Consider the following 24295-nt stretch of genomic DNA (forward strand, 5'->3'; position numbering starts at 1 on the left):
CCACAACCTTTCATTGTGACTTTATAAAATAGACCAAGAAAAAAAATCTTAATTGTATAAAAAGATACATTTGTATTCAGCCCTTTTTACTGTGATTCACCTAAATAAAATTCAGCACTGGCAACTGTCTTAGTCACCTAGTAAATAGAGTCTAATTCTGTAATTCTGTTTTCTACCTAGTCCTCAAGAGGTACTCCTGCAGCTTTTACATTTAATTGGTTTTATCAATATATTCTGGCACAACCAGCCCTTACAGAACATTCAGATTTTTGATATGGCCAAAATGAAAATGAGTTTGACGATCTAATTAGATCGAGTAAAAGATAAATGGTTCTATATATAAACTGCACTCCACACTTTTCAAAATGTATTTGAAAATGAAAATAAATGATGAAATTATGCATAATTTTCCTTCCACTTTACAAATATGTGCTACTTCCTGTTAATCTGTCAGATTGATTAAATACTTAAGTTTTTGGTTACATAGTGACGAAATGTACAAAAAGGTCAAGGGATATGAACACTCTTGCAAGGCACTATCGTCAAACACTTCATTATTATAATCTAATTAACGGTGTTGAGATATCTAATTCTTATTTAAGATTAAAAATAATCTAAAATCCGAGAGAAAAAAATATATCAGCAGAGTGATTCCTCCTTTTCCTTTGCAAAATCTTTGTAGTCCAACGGTCGGCGTTCTGCTCCTCCTCTTTATGCAGAGCAGTTTCGGTATCCGGAAATTAACAGTCCCGTGATGTTAGAGGAGGGCTAGCATAGCATCGGAATGACTGCAGTGCCTTTTCTCAGACTGCTCTTCCAAACCTTTACACTGTCAGCTCATAGTTTAGCTCCGCTCTGGTCCATAAGACATGAAGTTACAGCATCGTAATGCTGTCGGATTTGTGTATCCCTCCGCTCGGCCGTTAAAGAGATGACTCCCTCCACCGGACCTAAAGCATCCGCTCTGCTAGCTTCGCTGGAGCCAGGGGTCGGATTTATGAGCCGTCAGAGCTAACGGGCTTATTGATAAGGGCTGCGGTGAAGGAAGTTACTCTGAACTCCTCGAAACAGAACCGCGAATATGTCGCGGTTTGTCTTGGAAGAGCTGTCGGATTTCAAGGACTATGCTGGAAGCCAGAAGCTGGGTGACTTACTAACTTTTTCTAAGGACGAGCCCAGCAGGATCAAACTGTCTGACGTTCGTGTGAGTCCAGATGGACGTCACATCCATGTCCTCCTCCGCCAGCCTAAGGTCGGTCTCATGACTTTTGACAAGCATGAAAGACCCCAGCTGGCTCTCAGCCCGAAGAAGCTGGACGTGTGGTTCAAAGGGGGCGTCTCCATAGTGGATGTATTCTACTTGGATCTCCTTCATAACAAAGGCAAGGGGACAGGAGTTGTTGCGGTGGTTGTTTATGAGAATGGGAAAGCCGAGTTTTGGAAATTCCTGGACTGCAAGACCGGCTGGCATCTCCTGCAGACCTCTGATCTGTGCAACAGCCCCCGGGCCAGAGTGGTGTCAGTGTGTGTGTGCTCCAGCCTCCTGGTGTGGTGTGAGGAGCGTCCAGCCTCAGAGAGCTCCCCCGCCCTGAGCTCCACCAGGGACAAACTGAGATACTGCGTCTGCAGGCGGGACTGTGAGGTGGAGGATGGAGTTGTGAACCTGGGAGGACTGAAAATCATCCTTCACAATAATCCTAAATTCACCGTCATCAGCTCAGGCGACTATGTGCATCTGCTGCCTGACCTGAAAGCCAAGCTGCAACTGTGCATCTCCAAATTCTTCCTGACGTGGTCCCCTCGCCACGACTCCTTCACCATCAGCACCACGTGCAAAAACACCCCGATAAAGAAGCTTTCGGCCAAGGAGTCCGACTTCAGGCGGCTGATTACAGACTCTTTGGGATATCTGTCAGCTCTCGAGCCGCCTGAAATCTGCAGCTTTTCTCCCACAGGCTGCGGAGGCCTGCTGCTGCTCCTCAACACGGGCTGGCTGTACCTCCTGCAGGAGGACGGGATGCTGCGGCGGGTGTACAAGCTGGCGGACAACTTCACGCCTCAAGCAGACACTCACACCAGCCTGTGCTTTTACGTGAACACAGCGGCGCTAATAGTTGGGAAAACCCTGCATCTGATGGAGGTGAACTGTGGCAGAGAGCTGCAAAAGATTGCGTTGAAAAGAGAGGGGTTGTTATACGCAAACCAGGCTGACAGACGGACTCCCTTTCTGCTCTCGGAAACTGGACTTTTCATGCTCGCAGATAAGGACTCTACGGGGAAAGTCCTGGGCCTCAGTCCGGCTGAGAGTAATCAGTCCGGAGCCGTCCTGGTTGAGGCCATTTTTGAGGAGGCGTGTAAGTACTACCAGCAGAGGAGCCTCAGCAGCACGCAGCTCACCGTGGAGTCCCTGAAGAAGGGAGGACGGTTCCAGGCTCCCATCTCTCTGGCCTCCATTCTCAGGAACTACCTCAACTCAGGCTTGAGGAGGACGGAGACGGAGTCGCTGCAAAATGGAGGAGGTGACTATATTGCAGGGCAGGAGAAGTTAATGTGCTCTCTGGAGGGGGAGCTGAGGGCTCTGGTGGCTCTGGAGGAGCTGAAGGGGAGTTTAGTGAGGGGGGGTGTGAAAGAGGTGGAGGCAGTGGGTGGGACGCTGGTGGAGAAAGAAGTGGTGAGGCTGCTGTCGTCCTCCGAACTGGACGGCGAAGCGTTGCTCTACCTGAACTCCATCTTCAGCATGTTCCCCAGCCAGGCGTGGAGCGCTGCTCAGGCTGCCCTGCAGCTGCACCACAACGGGGAGGGCTCCCTGTCCAGCAGGGCCGCCCCAGATGTGTGGAAAATGGTCCTCACTCCTTGCCCGAACTCCCATCCCTCCACAAACGGGCAGTCGAAGCACAGCCCCAGCCTGAAAGGGGATAATAACTGTAAGGTCACGACCTCCCCAGCTGCCCTGCCTGTGTTTGAGCTTCTCTGCCAGTCAGTCGTTCGCTTTCAGCCCGGCTGGCTGCCGAGGTTCCTGCAGCTCTCCCAGCAGCAGCAGGGCTCGGCGGCATTGGGACTCAGCCTGGCTTCGTCCTCTTGGGGTTTCCCCAGTGGGAGAGGCGGGGAAAGCAGGGAGAACAACGTTCCCCTCTACAGGCGGGCACTGTGGGTCCTGTCCAGCCTGGACACGGACACAGAGCAGCGGCAGGGCCTGGAGGTGGAGCTGCTGCTGGCCAGCGGGCGGCCCAATGCCATCCTGCAGGCGCTGCGGATCCTCATGGTGAAGCGCCAGTGGGAGCGGGTCACCCAGGTGGCCCAGCAGTTCTGCAAACAGAGCCCGCTGCTCAACAAGGAGATCTTCAACGCCCTGCTGTGCGAGGTGTCTCAGCACCGGGAGCTGGACCCCTACCTGGACCTGCTGTGGGCGCTGTGCCCCGAGGACTACACCGTCACCACCATCCTCAACCTGGTGCTCAAAAACATTCCCTGCAGCTCTCCGTCCCCCGCTCCATTTGCAGACCCCCACAGCAGCCAGCTGGCCATCGGGCAGCTGAAGCCGCTGCTGAGAAAAGTTCTGCAGAGGGAGACAAAGCCCAGCCAGCGGTACGCCGACATCCTCCAGTCGCCATTGTACCCGCCGCCGGCTCTTCCCCGCCAGGCCACCTTTCGGCCGAGCTCCGTGTCCGACGCAGACCCTCCGTCTCCTCGCACAGAGACGCGGGAGCTGAAATCGTCTCCCAACACAAACGCTCTACCTGCAGACCCAGGTGGATTTTCATAAACCCAAACGAACTTGACGGTGAACGAATGTCTGCATTCTTACTTTAGCACAAAGATACGAATAAGTTAAATGTTCATCAGTGAACTGACACTAGTGAGGTGGCTTTTAGCAGGTCGTCAGAACAAATCTGACAACTGGAAACTCTGAACTGACTACTGAAGACTCAAGTGTACATAATGCAGTTGACCTTTTAGTGTAAATACAGAATCTACAGGGTTATTTATCACTTAAACCTTAACTGCATGAGAATGAAACTGTTCTCGCACCAGCGTATTTAATATCAGCCTTATTAAATTACAACGGTGACATATAGGTGACTGTAATAAGACAGTATAACTAATTTGCTTGATAAGTAACAATGCCACTAATTCAGACTTGAAGGGATAGGTCTGGATTATTTTTAAAGCTTCCTTCCTTTCTTGTTGTGTTATTTATCTCCAAAGCCTTAACAGCATCTACTTGAGTAACTTTAACCTATGCAGTATTTAAAGAGTGGTCCAAAAAAACATCTTAACTACATGTGGGGGTGTATTATATTGTCTTTAACCCTTTTTAACTTGAGTGGCGTGCTTCCATGCAGATGGTAATCAACGGAGAGAGCCGTCTTTCTGTTGTTGTTTGCTCAAAGAGAGGTAAGACAGGCGGGGTCAAGGTTCTACTGCTGACTTTTAGTTTCACATTCAACTAATTAAACGGGCTTAAACATTAACTCCGCTTTGATCGGCTTGCCCCGACATGACAACCAAAACATCCAGCAGTCCGTTTCTCCCTTCGGTGTCGTCCATTTTCCCTTCCAGGCTCCATCTTGTCCCCTCTAAACCCAACTCACGGGACATTCCAGACTACATTCCCAGGAAAAGTGACTCACATTTTGGACTTTAAATTAAATTTTCGGCACTAATCTTGTTGAGATTCAAGTGTTTGCGTGTGCGTGCGTGTGTGTGTGCGTGCGCGCGCGTGGGAGGGACATGTTCGGACCAAACCGGTCTCCGTGTCCCTTGCGTAAGATCTCATGTGTTGTCCTTCTTGGAAACACTGCGGAAAATGTTATTAGAGATGATAAGCTTTCTGAATTCTTGGCTTTGCACTTTTATATCTCACCAGTCAGTGTTGACTGCTCTGAACTCCGGACGGTTCTGTTGAGATTGAGCTTTTCTGATTTAGGATGGGTGAAGAGAGTGTTTTAGTTTGAAAAAAAAAAAAAAAAAAAAGATTGCATTTTGTACTAAAATATGGAAACATCCATAATATTTTTATTTATTTTTGAACCAAACTTTTGAAGACTACTAAGGTCTGTGTGGGTGTGGCTCAACGAGACTCTCTTATACGTGACAATCAGACTTCAAAGAGCTGCAGGACAGTCGGTGCCTTTCAGCTGACAGAGCGGTGTCACATTTCTGCCGCATCTCTGCAGCAGCTCCCTCGTATTCCCGAGGGAGAATACTCCCAGCATCCGTGTGCTTTCCTTTCCCCCTCGATTTTTGAAGTCACTCGGAAATTCTTGGGATTCGTCGCTCTGGTGTCTTAGTTTGTGACAGAACCGACGGGCTGATTTCAGATCAGTGTGCCGAACGTGAACTGAGACTCTCTGGGAACTCCCTGACTTCCCCCACACAGGCCGCTCAGACTGCCTGCTTGGTTGTTCAGTGTTAATTTGCCTTCAACTCTGCCTGTTTACTGCTGCTGTTTATGTTCATTTCTTCAGATCCATATTGTAACTTTGATTTTTTTTTTTTTTGCCAATGTTTACTGGAGGAGTTTAAAAAGTTTAAGTTAAAAGTATTTATCAGCATATGTTTCTATGCTATTAAAAGTAAAAATGAGATTCCCGTCTGAACCAAGTGATTTGCTTGTCCAGTCTGTCTAAAGTGGGAACGCGAGGTGTTTTTGTTGGCAATAAAAACCATTTTAGCATCTTGAAAAGATAAATGTTTCCGCTGTCGGTTTTATTGTCTCCTGCAGGATTTTCTCTAAACATGAAACTTTACAGTATTTTTGCAGGATGTAAAAATGATTTTTGCTTTTCCCTTCTGACAATTGAAAACAGTAAAGATTTGAATGAGAGCATCTTTACTAAGTCATTTAAAAATGCTATTCATATCAAAACAGAGAAAAAAAAAAAAGTTAAACAGGGCAGCATTCAGTCGTGGTGTGATGATGACTGAGCAGATTACTACATGTGAAATATATTTGCAGTATTATTTTCTAATAAATGTGAATGTTATTTATTTTAAGCCAAAAAATAAGAAAATGTTTGCACACCAAAATGAAAAATATACATTTACTTAAACTTTATGCTATGGCCTTTACAGTCATCGTGACTCAGCTCAAGCCTGATAACGATACACATTTGAAGTATTTCTGGTTTGTTCACCTTTTGTTTACATTCTGTCTCACAGATCAAAGCAGAAATTGTTCACTATGAACAATAAATAAAGGCATTAAGCTCCAGAGTATTGAATTACTAACTTTGAAACCTGGCCATACGCTTAAAACGGTGACAGAGCTTCAGCCAAATCCACTTACAGCTGCAGTGTTTCCATGTTCCTGGTTTTTTTTTAGTTACACTTTAAGACCCATGACTGTAAGTGGAGCAGATGTGGGACACTGGGTGCTTCTGTGGGGCTCTCGCAGCTAAATGTCAGCTTCCACATGAAGGAGAGAAGATGTAATCACAGCAGCAGACGTAGAAAGTGTGTGACTAGTTCCTCCTCTCCATTCGAAGAACACAAGAAAGGAGGTTCAGTTATAATAGGCAAGAAAAGAAAAGGTTGGTTGCAAAAAGCTGCAGAAGCCGATATTGCCTCATTGTTTCTTCCTCTTCCACTTGATCTGACATTTGTTCCCCCTCATTGAGCTTTTTTTCCCCGGCATCCTGCATCTCTTATTACACAGTTTTGGGTCACGCTTGTGCTGTAATGTCATCGATTCACTTGTCCTAATTATAGCCTGCTTTAAACAATAGTGCGTCTCAACAAGGCTCCGGTTCTCTGCTCCCTGGTGCCGCGTCCTCTGTCTGTCTTCGAGCTTCTGGATCACCCTACAGAGCGGCACAAATTGATGCACCGTGAGAGGGATGACTGCGTTGCAACACATTTTCATCACATGTCAAGTCAATGTGCAACAAAGATCCATCAACCTTGAAACTAAAATGTTTCAGGGGGAGGGGGTGATGATGAATTTTAAGCGACTTAGCTGATTCAGACCACAGATTTGATAGACACGATTCTGCTCCTGCTTTGTTTTTTTTTCCCCCCATCATGGATCATTGACTCCAAATTGAGTTTGAGCTTCTCCTCCGAAGGTCGTTATTGCATTTCCATCTTGATTGGCAGAGCATTACTTATGCAAACAAGTTTTGGACAGCGATGACAAATGTGTTGTTGAAAACAGATTGCTTTAGAGGGAGACGGCTCTATTAAAGGGTAACGTTATGTGCATACTGCTGTAACTTTGGAAACTGTTTTGGTTTGACAACAATTAGTGAAGACAATGCTGAGAGTTCAGACTTGCATGGTTAAAATTGAGTTTTTTTTTTTTATTTACTTTGATGTTAATTTCCCTAAATCAAAAGACTAAAACATTTATTTACATAAATATCAAAAACGTTTTGTTATGAACCAAGCAAATGACTTAAAGTTTAACTTATTTTTTAAAATGTGGATTAAATATGACTTTTTCCCCCCCCCATCTTGTCACTTTACATCTACAGACTTCAATGAATTCCTAGGAATCTATTAACAATAGAAAAAGCAAATATAAATGCACAACTATTACTCTGTTTCCAATAACTTTGTACATCTTTAAACTGATTTTGTCCATTTTTCTTTGTAATTTGGATCAAGTTCAGTAAGACTGAATGGAGGGTGTCGATTTTTAGGTCTTGCGGTTCTGGTATTATGCTTAGGGTCATGGTCCTGCTGGAAGGTAAACTTCTGCCCAAGTCTTAAGTTTTCTTTTGCAAACAGTGTTTGAAAAGTGTCATTTTAGCCTCTGTTCTCCAGGACACATTCTTCTATGTTTGTAGGAAGAACTCATGGTAAAGGTATTTTTTTCTTTCTTAGCTTCTATCACAAAAACAAAATCCCCAGCAACACTAAAGAAAACGCTGTTAGAGTGCCAACAGAATGCAAAAACTGGCCCGAAGCTGTGAGTCCATAGTCCTGATTTTGAAGTTATGGCTTCTGATTTTCTGAGTGTAAATTACAGCAGCAACCAGCAGCTTTAATATGGGCCATTACCTTGTCATATTGGTGCATGATGTGTAGATTGCGGTTGGTTGTGAAGCATAAAAATAACTAAAAGTTTAGAACAGAAAGGAAACACCATATTGAGCTTCTTGCATGGCCGTTCTAATATGAGAGCCGTGCATGGTAGACGTCACAGTGGAGAGGCAGAGCATCTGTTTTCTGTAACAAGTCATGTTTAATCAAATTTAAAGAATATTTGTCCCATTTTTGTTGTAGCACATTAATGCAAAAGATTATTCACTCTTCTCAACGTAGCAGGAGGATAAAAGTTCATGTGCCTTGCAAAAATTACCTCTAGCCATTTGCACCATGAAAAACACTTTTCTGCTTTTTGATCAAGATAGAAACCACCATAATAAAATTGCACAAAATATGATGATTGATTAGTGTTTTTTTTATTCACTGTATGGAAAACAGCAGACAGAAATGTTTCAACCCTTTATAAAAATCACAATCAAATGGCATAAAGTGCTGCACAACAAAAGAACAGAATTTACTCTGCAGAACAAAGTAGAACAATAATCAACACCAATCAAACATACGTAACATTATTCAAAAGAAATTACTACTCACGATAAAAAAAAAAAAAAAAAAAAAAAAATTTAATGACATTGTAAAGTAAGCAAACAGCAGCAATATGGGTAAAACTATTTGCAAGTCAACTAAGTACATTGAACCCAGAAAACATTTGTTCCCAACATTAGTGCAAATGAAAATAGAAATTCAGTCAAAAATAAAATGTGTTTCCCATTGTCAACAAGCTGCTAAACCACAAATAATGTCAAAACGTAGAACTGTGCGTCAACATATATACAGATGTAATCAACTAGAAACAAGAAATATGCCTGATGAGGCTGATTTCAGCCAGGAAATAAAAAAAAACAACATTCTTTGAGGTTCTCGTATATCATCAGAATCCCTCTAGATGGCTTTAAAAGGGAAACACGGGCTATATGAAATGTACCACACTGTGGTCAGGTTTCCCTCTCCACGCTATAGTAAAAACCAAAACTTACAAAATATTCAAGTAGATATGTTAGTTCTAACTCTTTCTTTTTCAGTTGTTTTACCCAAGTGACAATGTGCCACATCTGTGCTGTGGTGTCCCATGTGCTTTGATTTTCTCAAACACAACACTTGTGCCTGCAGACCTTTAAATCTGCCCCACGCACGTGCCGTCCCATCCTCAGGTGATTTTCATCTGAGCCCGAGGGATGTGGTTCATAACGATGTGATTTCTGAAGACAGAGAAATTAATAAGCAAATTCAGCCTGATTCAGTCACACAAATCCCCTACACATTTCCCACTACTTACTCAAAAACATCAGAGTATCTCATCCTCCTGTAGTACTTTGCTAGCTTCATGGAAAGTATAATACTGGGAATGAAGAACACCAGGCACCAGCCCAGACTGAACCAGAACGCATTCTAAAAAAAAAAAAAAAACATTTAAGAAACTAGAAAATAACAAGTAGTCTCAAGAATAAAGAATAAATTAGGAAGAAGTTTGTTCTCCTCACCAAAGACTCCACCATGTTATCACAAGCGATAGTGTCAATGGTGTCTACAACCCCGGCAACAGGCCCGCAGCGGCCGACATGCTGGGTGATCTGAGGGAAATTGAACGCAGCTCAAAAAACACTTTACAAACACAATGCATTCATTTGCCAATAAAAGATCTGAAGAGTTTCTTTTACCATAGTCTTGGCCCAGTCAGTATAAGCACTGACGTAATCCAGCTGGCAATTTAGAAACCTCCTACTTTCCTAGGATTTGGGGGGAAAAAAAAAATTGGTTAGACTCCATGAATTTTACTTGTCCAAAATACAGAAATAACATGAATTCTAATAAAAATCTGTGAGATGGCCCCTTTTTTTTCAGCGACAGGACTGATTTGACTTTTGTTCAGAAATTAAAAGTACCTGTGGGGTTAAATATGACAAATTCAACATGAAGCTCTTCATTTAAAAGTTGCAAAAAAATGATTTAAGTAGTAATTTGAAGCGCTACACAAATGTTGGATTAAAGGGTGTATCATGAACAATAAACAAAGGCAAAGGTTTCAATAAATGTTAATCTGTTCTTAGACTGATCCAGATTTGGTTCCACTTTAGGTCTGAGATTGATTTGAACTACATTACACTTCTGGACATTTACACCACCATCATATATGATGGCATATTAATTATGCAGCATTTAGTAAATAACTGCCTTTCTGTGCATAACATATACAATTTGATCTCTAGCTTAGCCAGTCAAATGCCATTTTAAACATATTGGAACTATTCTGAGGCATGATTATGTCCAGAAATGTAAACATGTATAAATAATTGTTGCAGTGATGACTCCATAATGATGTCACTAACCACAGAATGCCAGACCAGGTGAACCAAAATGGTATTTGACCACTTGAGGTCACTAACAGGCTGTAGTTTGAGCATTTAACTTTCAGCCCGAGATGGTCAGGCAATCAAAAGGTGAGGAAAAATAAAAAAGAAGATGGTCACTTGAAGGCAAAAAGTATCTCATCCATCCTGATTTTACTGCAACTGTGCAAAAGACACTTCTAAATTCCAAAGTGCTCAAATGTATACTGTTAGGAACAAAATCTACATAAATAGTGCTTTGCTACAACATAAGTGGATAACTCAAGATAAATTCAGCAGCACACCAAATGGTCTGCGGATATGGAACCAACAAACACACTGTTTCCACTCCACACACCCATAATAAGTAATCCATGGCCCTCCCACTTTCCTCTTCCCCACTTCCTAAATGACCTCAGGCATTAACAGACCACATGGAGCACATTTCTTCAAACTCATGTGACTCGCGGCTCTACTCACGGTCTTTACAATCTGTGTTGTATTTGTGTTGAGAAAGTCTTGTGCTGCTTTAGTGCTCCTCAGCACCTCCCCCACTGTTCTCTGAAAGGGCCGGAGAGAACCGAATGAAACCAAGAATGAAGCGCAGAGGAGAATTAATGAAAGATTTCTGCTTTCTGCAGATCTAGATGTTGGTCAATGCACTCACGCTGATTTTTTCTGAAGAGGACTGAAGGTTCCTGATGGATGATTTGAGGTTTATCTGTGGCGCAGAAAGCAGTGGTCGTCTCGTTAATACAAGCGAAATGCCCACGAGTGGGTGGCAGAACGCGAACAGGTATCATTAGAGACGAACCCCGGCACTCACCACTTGAGGAAAGATGGTCATCTCTATGTCGGCTTGAATTTGCCTCAGTTTCAGAGTCTCAGTTTGAAGTTCATCTTTAATTCTGGTCGGCTAGAAATGGACAGAAAGTTAGAATAAACATTAGAAATGGAAGAAACAAAACTTTTATTTTTCAATATAAATTAGGCTTAATGTGACGAGACTCACTTGTTGAAGACTCAAGTTATCAACTTTTTCCGCTGTTGTATTCAAATTGATTCTTAAAATGTCATCCATCTGTCAGAGAAAGTAAAGGGTCACCGGTTGCACAGAAATACATATAATAATAACAACAACTCTACATGGGAATAAGCTTTACCTGCTGCGTGATAGCCGTAATGTTGAAATCTGTAGCTTTGGAAGAGGTGTTTTCAAGTTTCTTTATCATGTCAGGGCTCAGGATATTGACTGAAGACAGAGTGATATTTGTATTCTCAAACTCCTTGTCGATCTGGGCTGTGTACTGTGAGCATGAGATCATTAGAGGAGATATTTAATACATGCAAGTAAAAGGGCAAAAAAAAAAATGCTTAAAACGAGATAGCGTCAACAAAACTCACTGTAGACACATTGAGTGCGCTTCCAAGATCTATAAGTTCATACAAGTGAAACGTCGTCCACAAAGGTTGGTTTTTCTGACAGTCTCTGGAAAGGCAGACATCAAATATAAGCTTCGCCCACACAAATAGTCTTGACAAATTAAAGGCCAGACACTGAGACAACTGTGATTGTATCGGTTGTATCAGTATCACTCAAGCCAAACAAGTAGATACTTGTTTGATCACCACTGTGATCAGTGGTGGTTAATCTGATCTGACTCTAATACCAAAATGTGAATAAAGCTTTCATAAATCACAAATTTTACTTTGAAGTTATTTTACATTTTGAACCAGAGATGGTCAAATGATGTGTAGGTTGTTTAAAGAACAGTGAAATAGCCCTTTAATTTAGCACTGAATAGCAATCTATGAATCAGACATTAGCCTTTTGCTGTATCACATTGACTATTCACGCTATCATTATTAAACACTGATGCATAAACTGTGTATGGATGGTTTATGAGGGTTTGCATTAGAGTTGAAGTGGCGATGAATACCTGTAGACAGTGGACAAGTTGAGTTTGCTCTTCAGTCCAAAAGTGGAGCCTAATTCGAAGTTTGGGAATAAACCTGGAGTATCAATGAACTGTAAGCAGGAAAGACAGTGACTCAGGAATCTTTTAATCCATAGAAGCATATTCCATATTCCTTAAAAGCCTGTATAAAAGGTAAATATTTCTTTGAAATTATTTGGTTGTATTTTTTTTTTTTTTTTGGAATAGTGGTATGTAAAGAAACTGTATTCTAACAAATCATTTCAAATGTACGGTATAATAGAAGAAATATAGTTTGGGTCGCTTTGCTATCACAGTGTTTTGTTGGCATATGAAAAAAAAACAAAAAAACAACTAGAATCATAAAAATGATCCAATAAGAGATGCAGCTATTCAAGGAGATTCACAACTGGGCGCCAACCTTTTGATATAGACTACTTTGAGTTGATCTTTCACATGAAACTCCAGGAAAATGCACTAGTGATGGTTCTAACATGAAAAAAATGAGAAAAAGTCTAAAGGGTATGGACACATGTTAAAACATTTATATCTAGATATTTATATAAAAGATTTTGTGTCATCAATAGTTATGCTTTTATTTTGCATTCAGATTTGATCTTTAAGGATTATGAAGCATTTCAAATGTATATATTTGTGTATATCTCTACCTGCAGCAGCTGGCCATTGTCCCATGGTCGACAAATCAGCGTGTACGTGTTTCCACCCAGTAGGAAGAACACCAGCACCAGTATCATGAACAGCCAGGAAAACAGGAAGCTGAACCCTGCGCTCCTGTAATCAAATCCAGGTTTAACTCTTTAAAAACGCTCCCAAAAAGATGAATGTAGACAAGCAAGCGTCACTCACATCATGAGGAAGATGCCTCCACAGTTTGAGGTCATGGAGCGGTTGGTGGGGTTCACCTTGGGAGAGAGACCCAGAGGGCCTACAATCAGACCCAGGATGTTGCAGACCACCACCAGGAGGATCACAAAGCACAGGGCCAAACACACACTCCATCTAACAAAATAATGTTACAGTAATTTGGAAAGTTTTGCTTTGTTTCTTTTTTTTCTTATTTATTGCATACATTGAACTTCCATCGTTTATACCTAATATTCTCTAATGCTTTCTCTTCAGGGAAGTACGCGTTAATGTCACTCTGGAGCTGGATTATAGTCTTTGACGCATCATCCAAAGCTGAAAGGGGGAGGTCCTGGGTAATCGGCATAACCTGTTTTTTTATGCTGCTCAGCTGGTCTTTGCTGGCTAGAAATACAAAGGCAAAATTTTGTTTTTAGTAATTATGCAGCTTTTATTTGTGGAGATAAATTTAGTATTCACTCACTTTTAACTAAAGTCTCAGTTTCATTGGTCACCGTCTCAGGAATGGTGTTGAAAAACTTCTCCGCCTGTAAAATTATAAAAAAGTTTTCTACAAATAGCTCTGATGCGTCTACGACAGATGATGGTACCCGTGTCATTTCCCTTTACTGGAAGAGGAAATGATGCTGACTGTTGTATAAAAATAGTACTGTTTACACTGACAATTAAACATATCTACACCAAAAAAAAAAAAAAACTAAACAAACCAGTTCTTTATGGCACAGAAAGCATGTATAATAACATCATCATTTTTCAGTTGAAATCTGTTTTATTTGTTTACAGTTCCCACTGACCTCAATTATTTCAGACAGTAGATCAGCTTTAATGACTTCATTCACTGCAGACTGAAACTTATTCAGGCTGGCAGTCTGTGAAAAAAGCAAAATAAAACACACACATAAGCTGCTGAAGAGTTTCCAACAGAGGAGGGCAGCAGAGTGCAAAAAAAAAAAAAAAAGACTAAAGTTACCAAGAAACGGCAAGGTCAATCAACAAATGATTTTCAAAGTGTACTATCAATTTTGTACGTGTTAATTTTCTTCTCAAAATAAAATATATCTTAAACTTAAATAAATCGACCTAACACTTATGATCGAAGATGACACAGATTGAATATTTTAGGAGGAGGGAAAAAAGTGGAGGAGGAGAAATTCATCATTCAGACAAATCCACAGAAAGAGTCATCATTCCGGTGAGTGTCTCAGCCTGCGTCAAACATAGTGTGACTGCAGAAACCATTTCTCCTCTTTATTCATGACAATATGCTTAGGGACAGAATCTGAGTATTATGTAAACTGAGCAATCAGCCCTGACTCATCTCTTCCATAAAACACTTCAGCTAACAGAACTAGATGTTCAGAGCCTCATGTGTCCTTGTCGTGCAGGCAGGCATTCTGGGAACCCAGAACTCATCCATTCAACAGGAAAATAAATAAATCAGACAAGAATGATTCATGTTATATTTTAGGCTACAGAAAACCAGCACTTACAGAAATGGTGATGTTTAGCGTTAGTTTCTTCATGTCTGCTGTTAGGTTGTGACATCCTTTGCATTCTGGTCTGGACAGCGTCTGAGTAAGCCGATTTCTGACAACGGTGATGTTGGCCTGAGTACGGTCTATGCTGGACTGCAGTTGGGCTAGTGATGAGTTCAACTTGTCAAGTTGGTCATTGGTGGTCAAACAATCTGCACATTCAAACAAACAAACAAAAAGTACACACACACACACGCACACACACACGTACACACACACACACACACACAAATAAGCCACTAATCAGTGATCATTTTAAACACTCTTTACAGACCTTTGTGTTTTTAACAGGCTTTGATCTAGAAACTCATTTTCATTAATTCTAGTAACTTCTATAAAGGGTTTTCTACACAAGGTGTCACCGTGGAAAACAAATAACTACAAAGCAGTTCACAGTTAGGTGGCACTCCTGGTAAAGACTTGTAAAAGCAATAAAATACATGAGCTCTGGAGATTGTTTTTAGCTCCCTTGGCTTTAGTTGTACAAACGTCTTAAGCAGCAATTCTCATTACCATATTGTCCCTTCCTATGTCTTCTTTATACCCATTTACTTACACCATTGGGTGTCACTTTTTCTTGTTTGTAGGCATTTTTATGAATTATGAGGATAAATAGCCACAAAATGTTCAAGTTTCATGTACAATTTACTGTAATACTGCATTATTTTCTGAAGATTTGGTGGAATATTTTGTTCATTTTAGTTCTGATCCTCTGATCAAACTGTACTCTTAGAAGAAATGACATCCTGTTGTCATCCTGAATGAAGCTGCATAGAAAAAGACTGAAACTACAAAACTACAAAATGGTGAAGGGGAAAAATGGCCAGCACATCTTCCTCAATGTGTGTGGAAACTTTCTCTATTTTTGTTCCCAATGTAGATATGGGCAAGTTTAGGCAAGTAGTCACTTGTAGTCACTTCAAAACTTATGATCAGCTTACATCTGCCCTTGGTAATGGTATGTTCTCTTGTTTTTCCTACTTTGAAAAGTGGCTTTTTTTGTTTCATGGGTTTTTAATGTCATATTTATGCCTTAGGGAACCACGGAGTCAAGAATTACTAAAGTAATTCTCCTAGGTATTCAGATTAACTTAAAACATTAAATCTTAGCTGAAAAAAAAAAGACATTTTCTTTCCCACAGTCAATAAATGTACTCAAACAATAAGTTTGATTTTTTTTTGAGTGTGTGAGATTAAGTTTCCGCAACAAAGATGAATTTACCTTCAGCCCTTATGTACATTTACCAGAGCTGTCAATAAATGACATCATGTACATTTTGCTTGGAAAGGCAAATTTAAGCTTATTGTAGAAAAGTGACAAACTTTCCAATGAGTTGTGTAAATGGCTTGAACCCTGTACTTGCAGACCGCTTTGTCAAATCCAGCGTAACAGCAATTACAATGACAATTACAATGAGAACTTCTACAATTACGTTGTTCAGTTTTACACCTGAGGATAAAATCTGATAATTAAAAAAAATGCCCACGCACAGGAATGCTTGCATATCAGGTTTCTATTTCTTGAAAACCATAAGGCAGACTTTACGGTCACTAAGGACGTAGAAGAAGGGTGACACCTTAGCTTCCAGCCATAGAAGATGCAAATATGAAATATTGCTTCCACTTTAATGTGCAATCACACATTAAAGTGGTTACACATTAACATTAATGTGTAACCATTTTACACATTAAAGTGGTAAAGTGGTTACAGCCAAAAAGCTCTTCTTCCTTGGGAAGGACATCCCAAAGTTGTTCCCAAAGTCCTCGTTGGGAAGCTCTTCTTCCCAAAGAGCCCAAACATTCAATGTTATAGGAATCAGAAGCAGTACAATGAGATCAAGTATACTCTGCACTGAAATCGCCTCTTTGTCGAACTACAACAAAACAACTATTCCACACAAAGGCTCAGTCAGGAGCCTTCTTGACTGCTCGGTTTATAGTTCAGTGGGAGCAGCTGACTTGTCTGTACTTGGCTCTGTATTATGTAACTTTTTATTCCTAAAACTGCCGATTAAAACGTCTGATCAGAAAAGTAAAATGCGCAGCATGTACAAAAACATTTTAGCGCCACGTGGAGCAGGAAGCAGAGATGTTCATTTGCAAATATCAAATGACCGAACGCATTTGCATGCGCTCATGGCCCAGACCTGGTCAGGCGTGGAACTCATACCATTGTGTAGAAGTTTGACCGACTGCAGAGCTGGGTCAAGAGTTCCTCTAAAGCGCTGCTGGATTTTCTCCCCCAACTGGCGTCCGATGTCTGCAACACCCAAACAACTCAGTTTGTGACAGTTGAGGCAATACAGTGGTTCCTCTGTTTTAGTCGTTTCAGTTCCCTGTTCTTACCGTCTAAGTTCCTGGTGATCTCCTCCACAGTTCTGTAGCTCTCATTCACCACATTATCCACTTGCTGAAGTCAAACAACGGAAAATTAAACAGCTGAAGTGCGTACTTATGGGTTAAACAGTAATATGCAGTCCAATAGATCACATGAGTTTATAATATCTCTAAGCCAGGTACCACCCTGTTCTCTTCACATGAGCATACTGACACTGCAAAAATAAAGAACTGGATCTAACTCAGTTGACAGATGTAAGGATATTTTTTTAATTTAATCCACATTGCCTTGAAGTTGATCGATTGTACTATTTAGTGGGATTTCATGTGGTAGAGGCATAATTTTGAAGTGAAAGAAATACAATACATAAAAATGTTTGAATTTCTTTCGGTTGAAAATCTGAAAAGTGTGGTGTGCATTTGTATTGTCCCTTCCTGAGTCAAAAGAATCAGCTTTCTCGACAAGTTAAATACTTAATTTGCAGTTGCTCCTCTATGGGTGATGTCCAATGGTGGACAAAGGGTGATTACTCCAATTACTGGCATGGGAGTAACTGAAGTACTATTCATTAAAAAATCTGATAAATATGTATCATTTTACATTCAGTTCATAATAATCACTATTTGTGTTGATCTACCACATAAACATAAAGGAAATAAAATATAGTAAATGTCTGTTTGTTATGAGACAAAAAGTAGCATTGATCAGTGGGTGTGGAGACTTTTACATGTCTGTGTAATACATGTCAGCTTCTTGAATATTAATGGCAGAACTTCCCCATGGGAATTTTTTTGACCAAGCAAAACTGTATCATTCATGGTTTAAAAGCAGTTTGAATAAAAAAAGATGAGCTGATAACGACTGCCAAACTGCCAGCTGTCAACGCTTTGACCTGCATATATTTTCACTTACTTGTGGCACAGACACCAGGAAGCTGTGCATGTCACCTAATGCATTGCTAAGCTGCAACGGACTCTGGTTCACACTCTCTTTAAGATCTTCGTTGCTTCTGAACATGCAAATGTTACCAGCACTGCAATGAGAAACAGAGAAAGTTCAAAAACAGCACATGAATGTACAAACAGATAAATTTGCTTAATGAATAGACAGCTTACCCAAGAGACGCACACATGCAGTGAGCTGCACACATTTGAATGAACTTCTCATTATGTCACACACACATACACACACACACACATACACACACACACGCATACTCACAGGATAATGATTGTGATTGCAAATAGGCTGAAGCAGAGAGTTCTTCTGAGAGAGTTGGTGGAGGATGTCTGCTTCTGGTACATCTTCCCCCCACAGTTGCCACAGCAGCGACAGCAAGCCACGAAGAAACCAATTATGGGCATCAGGACAATGTACAAGATGCCAATGGCGATGCACACTAGGAAACCCACTTCATACGTGAGGATCTGAATGCAAAAGCACATGCGATAATTAGGTCTTTGTGGCGTCATATGATGTCAGATCCCAGTGAGACACCAACAAACAAGTTCTCTCTTTAATGTTTTGACATATTACAACCATGAGGATGGCAGTCTTAGCAGTCTTCAGAGCATTCGGGCTTTTTTCCAATGTTCAACAGTCACAGACTCTTAGCTCAACAATCCAATAAACACTGAGCACATGAAGAAAGAAACTGGAAAAAGACATAAAATCTAAGGAACTAGCTGAAATCTGTCAGTAATTAGAAACTAATCCTGACCCCATTCAGAGCAAATTAAAGTTAGATGGCTTGGTCCTAACTGATGGCCTAGAAACTGTGATATTTCATGTCCAAAGCATTTTACTAGAAGTGTGTGATGGTGAATAAAAGCAGTTAACTTGTGCAACATTTCATGACGCAAAACATACTGACATGCTGTCTTGCTTATGAAAGTCTTTCTAAATGTCCAACTGCTTTAGTGAGCAATGTTGAGGCCATAATCTGTAAGTGGAAATAATTTAATGTAACTGTCTGAACCAGTCATGGCCAGGTTCTCCTCACTAGATTTCTAACATAAACTCAGAAAAGTTTCTCCAGAGCCAACGACTCCTAACAGAGAGCTCAGAAAGATCTGCAGTTAGCAGGTTACATTTTTCCACGTCAACAGTAAGTTAGGCACTCGATTTCTATCTGCCATCCACCACTGCTTAAGACTCAACTGCTGAAGGAAAAGCAAAATTTAAGTTTGCTTTATTGAAAAGCTCTGCAAGAATCACATGCTTAGTTAGAGAACATAATCTGATCAAATTAGACCAAAATTGAACTCTCTGTTTCAATGCAAACTCAATGTTCGGACCAGGAATGTGTTTGCACATCACTCTAAAAACACCAAGCCAAAAACAGTGAAGTCTGGAGCCTAGAACAGTCTGGTGTGAAAATTTCATTTCAATGGTGGATTTTTCACCAAGACAATAATCCTAGACACACAGAAAATTAAACCCTGGAGAAGAAGTTCTGGAATGCCCCAGTCAGTACCTCACTTGAATGCAATAGAAAATCTATTAAAAGAGCTAAAGTTCACATAGCATAGCAGAAACTCCTGGAATCTTCAAGATTTCAAGACATTTGAAGCAGAAACGGGGGTCTAAGTCCCACTTGAAGAGCTTAGCTCACGAGTTCACAAAAAAAGGCTTTTTTACTTACTACTTATTACTACTATAGTGTTCAGTACATAATCTCTGTGCCAGTCTACATCATAACTTAGTTAATGGACTTGTTTTGATTTCAACACATGTGGGCATTACTTGGATATTTACCAGCAACTGCTGTGAATTTCATGCCAATAGCCTCATTGGCATGAAATGAGATTATGGAAATCTATTTCTCATTCAAAATACGCTTTATGAGAAAAAGGTTGACGTGTCAGATATTTAGTTTCCAAATTGTGTACATTTCAGATTCAAGCACATTTACTTACTTCAGTCATCAGCTCTTTGTTTGACCAGACCTGCTGAGGATCCTTGATTATTTCCAGAAATAAGCCTGGGAAGAAATGAGAGACAAAGTGGCTTTGTGTTTCTGAAATTTAAGAATAAATGTGAGGCATTTCCAAAGAACACTGATTTGATGTTTCATGATTCCTGCCTCTCTAGTCTGGTCAGCTCTGTATAAAAATCCTGGCCACAGGAACAGAGTGTCCTATCCTTTATAAAACATCTTAAAAATTTCACATTGTATGAGTGGAAATCTGACACCGACATCTTGTGGTTACTAGGTGACGGGTCGGCCTTCAGTGGGAGATAACACAATACAAAGGCAGTCATTAATGTTACCTCTAAACCCTGGTATTGTGGATTTAGTTGACAACAAAAGCCAGTGCTGGTAACTGAGAAGAAACGCGCAGGTGCTGATCAAACAAGCTTTGTATGTTTCATTTATCATCTGTGTGACATCAGAAAGCAGCATGCTATAAATATAATCCCCTATTCTTCCACGTACACGCATTTATACATTTCTAACCTGCGGTGCAGGGGATTGTGATCAAAGTGAGGCACATACAAACTTGAAAAAGTCAGGAAATAATTAGCTTTTTGTCACAGGCAGATGGAAGGCGGTGTTCTGTTACGCATTTGTTTAACTGGTATGGTTTTGGGTTTTCTAAACAGCAAGTGGCTTTTGCTTAAATCGTACTCGACACATCAATAGCAATTGGGTCAACTATGAGCTTGTACTGTCAGACTGATTTTTGACTCTTATCTGAAATCAATATGGAAGAATGAGTGGAACAGAGACTGCTTTACAGGGCAACTTCAATAAATGTCAAGGGCCTGGAAGGATCAAGGGAACAAAAGATCTAACGTCAAGACAGCACACAAAAGTTAATGATTGACTGGGCAAATTTCGAGAAATCCCATTTACTTACTGGTTAACTACCTCTGTGATGTTTATGTGAGGAGATTGATGTGGTGTCCCAGTTCCTCCGCCCATAGGTAAAGCTTGCCCAAGCAAGTGGAAACCAATAAAAACTGACTATTTTATTGTGGCTAGTCCATAAGCTGGCAGCAGGACATCTATGTGTGTCCTAAGCAAACTCTTAGTTGGAGGAGCAAGAAGACAACAGCAGATTCACTTACGTTCAGGAAAAGGGTTAGGCTGGACCGTGTAAAGAAAGGAGTGGACGAATGACACCAAAGACACCACATCGGTGTTCTTGTTTAATACGCCGTTGTACTGAGGTTGGGTGATGTTCTGAGTGACTTCGGCACCTGGACAGCTGAGCTGTGCAGAATCGCCCTGGGCCGAGATGCTTCCCAGCAGCAGCAGCAGCAGCAGCATCGTTCCTACTGCCCCGCTGTATGGCCATCTCCACATATTCTCACATAGGTGCATTTTCACAGGTTAAACCAGATTGAAAATGTTTATCGGAAGAAGAAGTCACAGTTTCAGAGTGATTAACTCATGGTGCAAGCACCGCCTTTATGCACCTGGAAAAAAGAAGTACAGACTGAATACAATGCTGCACTCAGAGAAGAAAATAGCTCCAGTTATTAGAGAAAAAAAAAAAAAGAATCACTGAAACCCACAGAGTGAGTCACACAAAGACAAAGAGATGATAAAACAATTTCCCTGAAGTGACAGGGAAAATAAACAACGTTGTCTTTCAGAAGAAGAACCACGACAGTGACATTTTGGAAACAGGAAGTTATAACTGTTAAATAAATGAACTTTTAAATGTTTTAGAAGTTCATTGTTTTGACTTCTAAAACAATGAAGTGTGGTAGATGTTGGCTTTTAAATGTTCCAAGAAATGTCAGGAAAATGACTGTAACCTGACAGACCTGTGTCCAAAGGGTAAACAGGCAGATAAGCTGCAGTTAGTTACCTGCATTAGTTGTGTTTATCCCAAACCACGCTTGTCATATTTTGTCTTTCTGTGTGCTCTCTTAACACTTCAAACCCTGACACAGGGAATAATACGCAGAAATTTGCTTTTTTTTTTTTTTTCTAAATCTGAACAAAACTAAAACTATTTTTTTGTGTAACATTTGACATTTAAGATTGTATATGGCTTCTCAAAAGATATAAATCAACAAAAAGGCTTTCAGTAGAGCCCAATTTTTAAGACAGTGCTAACTTTGTTAATGATGTGGTGGTGGCTGGAAAACATGAATCAGAAAGGAAACTTTTACCTTTAGGCATTTAACTAAATACGGCAACAGTGAACAAAAAAAAAAAATAAAAAAATAAGAAATGCGATGAAAACAGAAAAATGTAATGTTCTTACCTGGTTACTGGGTACAAGTCATTACAGCATGGCCACTACGGGAAAAAAAGGGAAAAGATAAGATCAAAGTGGTAAACAGGATAGATTTGAAGACAAGATACTGTGAAGAGCAGCAAAAGTTACATTTTGTAATGTCCTTTCAGCTAACTCACCTTACTCAGCAGAACAGCAAAGTTGTACTTATGTTCACCTGATCCGGAGCTCTTCAGAGGGAGGAGTGGGAGAATTTCAGTGCATTAGAGGCAATCTGATACGGTCTGCTCTTGTTGGGAAGTTGTCTGTGTGCTGGAGTGCACAGCTCTGACAAAGAGGATGGAGGGAGGGGAGAGAAAAGGGATTGGAGAAGAGAGAGAAAGGGAGGGTCCTAAAAACCAAACACAGAGAAAGAGAGGCAGGAACAGAAGAAGGAACATGTGGGGGACAGAGATGAAGAACGTAATTGGCAAACTTTCTGAAACGGTTTCCTAGATCCTGGATTAAGCGTGTGTGTGAATAGTTTCTTTTAGATTACAAATATATACACACTGACCACACCTGATTCCAAACAAGGTCACTTATTTTCGTCCAGAGCTAATAGAATCCCTTCTATAGTCACGTGATCATGCAAAGTAAGTCAAATCTGTGAGGGAAAAGCGGCCAAAATGACACGGCACACAACTAGATATGTGTGGAGAAAGAAAGCCGAGGAGGATACACTCGGGATTGGGAGTTACAAAATATCCAAAGCATGTCAAGGAATCCTGCAAGAACATTTCAGGGAACACTTGGGGGTTATTGGAAACAGCTGAGAAATTTTATCAGAAGTATCCAAATGGAAGCTTTTCAGCGCCACTTCTCAGTGAAGCATGTCAAAACAAGACCACAGATGCCAGTCTGTCTGAACAACACCCCAGATTAAAGAGTTTCAGGAAAGGAACTGTGATGAGACAGAACCTGCAGAAACAGACCTTTCTACTGATTATGACTAATGTTAATAATTGTTGCCGTGGAGCTAGAGTTGGGCCTAGTAAACATTAAAAGGGGCAGCAAAAGTTTGCATAACTTTAAAACGGTGGATGAATTGTCTGTCTGTTTCTGTTTTCTTTGATCATGTGCACACTGGCTAATCACCTATAACTGGTTAACCTCAACCCAGTATCATCAATTACAAGCTGATCCTTTAATCTGTTTATCTTGAAGCTTTAGCACGTGGACACTGCCACTACCAAAGAGTGGCTGTGGCAGTGCCCAGAGCCGAAATCAATCTTCTGAAATAGCATCTCAGAGTCGGGCACATTTCACTGTTATAGAGTAGCAGTGAAATTTGTTGGCACATTGTGTAAAAAAAGAAAAAAGAAAAAAAAAGAGTACATTTATTCAGTGGAGGAAAAACATATGCAAGTCTTCCCTTTAAACATTAATCCTAATTTTCTCCTAAAGCTTCATCCATTGTCGTAATGCTCTGCAGCTACGTTGCTCACAATGCAGAGATGACAGAATTATTTTAGAGGTGGGTAGAGTACCCAAAAATTTTACTTAGGTGAGAGTAATACTACTTCAACATATTTTTACTCAAGTAAAAGTAAAAATTAAAAATAACAAAAGTAGCCATCCAAAGAATTATTCAGGTTAGAGTGAAAAGTTTTTTTTTTTTTTAAAAAAGGCTACTCAACCATAGTTTTGTTTCACGCTTTTATTCTGGCCCCGCCCTACAGCTGCCCGTTGTGTGTGGATACTTAAGCTAATATGATGTAGCTGTGGTAAGCGAGAGGTCGCGAGCTAGAATCCACTGGATTTCATTTGTGATTTTTATGCTAGTCAGTCTCGAGTCAACTAGCACAAGTCGACGTTTTCTACGTCCAACTCTCAGTTTTAATCGTTGATTATGTCAAATAAATACACAGATTTAAATACATAATCTATGCGTCGTTTTGAGGCAGTTTCTTAAAAAAAAAAAAAAAAAAAAAAAAAAGGCGTCGTGGGAAAAAAAGGGAAAAAGGTTTTTTTTCAACTGCCC

The 24295-nt window shown here is 40.6% G+C and overlaps 2 protein-coding genes across 6 annotated transcripts; one reads left to right on the forward strand and one right to left on the reverse strand.

The window, feature by feature from the left end:
* The first annotated feature begins 685 nt into the window (after positions 1-685).
* hps6 (HPS6 biogenesis of lysosomal organelles complex 2 subunit 3) lies at positions 686-5873 on the forward strand. Its single transcript, XM_015060046.1, has one exon. It carries the CDS (start codon positions 1082-1084, stop codon positions 3761-3763), a length of 2682 nt encoding a protein of 893 aa, XP_014915532.1. The 5' UTR covers positions 686-1081; the 3' UTR covers positions 3764-5873.
* Positions 5874-9066: 3193 nt separating this feature from the next.
* Positions 9067-22688, reverse strand: prom2 (prominin 2). 5 transcript variants are annotated; one of them, XM_015060042.1, is made up of 25 exons: positions 22452-22687; positions 22300-22334; positions 21149-21499; positions 19993-20057; positions 18296-18501; positions 17987-18107; positions 17083-17146; positions 16907-16996; positions 14692-14888; positions 13996-14070; positions 13665-13728; positions 13429-13585; positions 13184-13336; positions 12985-13108; positions 12320-12408; positions 11784-11868; positions 11543-11686; positions 11392-11460; positions 11206-11295; positions 11047-11100; positions 10860-10940; positions 9711-9779; positions 9534-9623; positions 9329-9441; positions 9067-9251 (listed from the first exon to the last, which is right to left on the reverse strand). In XM_015060042.1, exons 3-25 carry the CDS (start codon positions 21402-21404, stop codon positions 9200-9202), a joined length of 2508 nt encoding a protein of 835 aa, XP_014915528.1. In that variant the 5' UTR covers positions 21405-21499; positions 22300-22334; positions 22452-22687; the 3' UTR covers positions 9067-9199. The 5 variants fall into 5 exon arrangements, 4 of the variants coding, with proteins under 4 accessions (XP_014915528.1, XP_014915529.1, XP_014915530.1 ...); XR_001428436.1 differs by lacking the exons at positions 9067-9251; positions 9329-9441 and having other exon boundaries at positions 9608-9623; positions 9711-10770; positions 22452-22688; XM_015060043.1 differs by lacking the exons at positions 9067-9251; positions 9329-9441; positions 9534-9623 and having other exon boundaries at positions 9690-10770; positions 22452-22688.
* Positions 22689-24295: the final 1607 nt, after the last annotated feature.

This window comes from Poecilia latipinna, unplaced genomic scaffold, assembly GCF_001443285.1.
Source record: "Poecilia latipinna isolate Pla-1442-1.1 unplaced genomic scaffold, P_latipinna-1.0 Scaffold1680, whole genome shotgun sequence".
Lineage (NCBI taxonomy): Eukaryota > Metazoa > Chordata > Actinopteri > Cyprinodontiformes > Poeciliidae > Poecilia > Poecilia latipinna.

Coding starts and splice junctions, on each gene's coding strand:
- hps6 (XM_015060046.1), top strand. CDS start 1,082: ATGTCGCGGTTTGTCTTGGAAGAGCTGTCGGATTTCAAGGACTATGCT.
- prom2 (XM_015060042.1), bottom strand. CDS start 21,404: ATGCACCTATGTGAGAATATGTGGAGATGGCCATACAGCGGGGCAGTA. Junction 16,997..17,082: donor GATCACCAGGAACTTAGACG/GTAAGAACAGGG, acceptor TGGGTGTTGCAG/ACATCGGACGCCAGTTGGGG. Junction 14,071..14,691: donor CGCTAAACATCACCATTTCT/GTAAGTGCTGGT, acceptor CTTTTTTCACAG/ACTGCCAGCCTGAATAAGTT.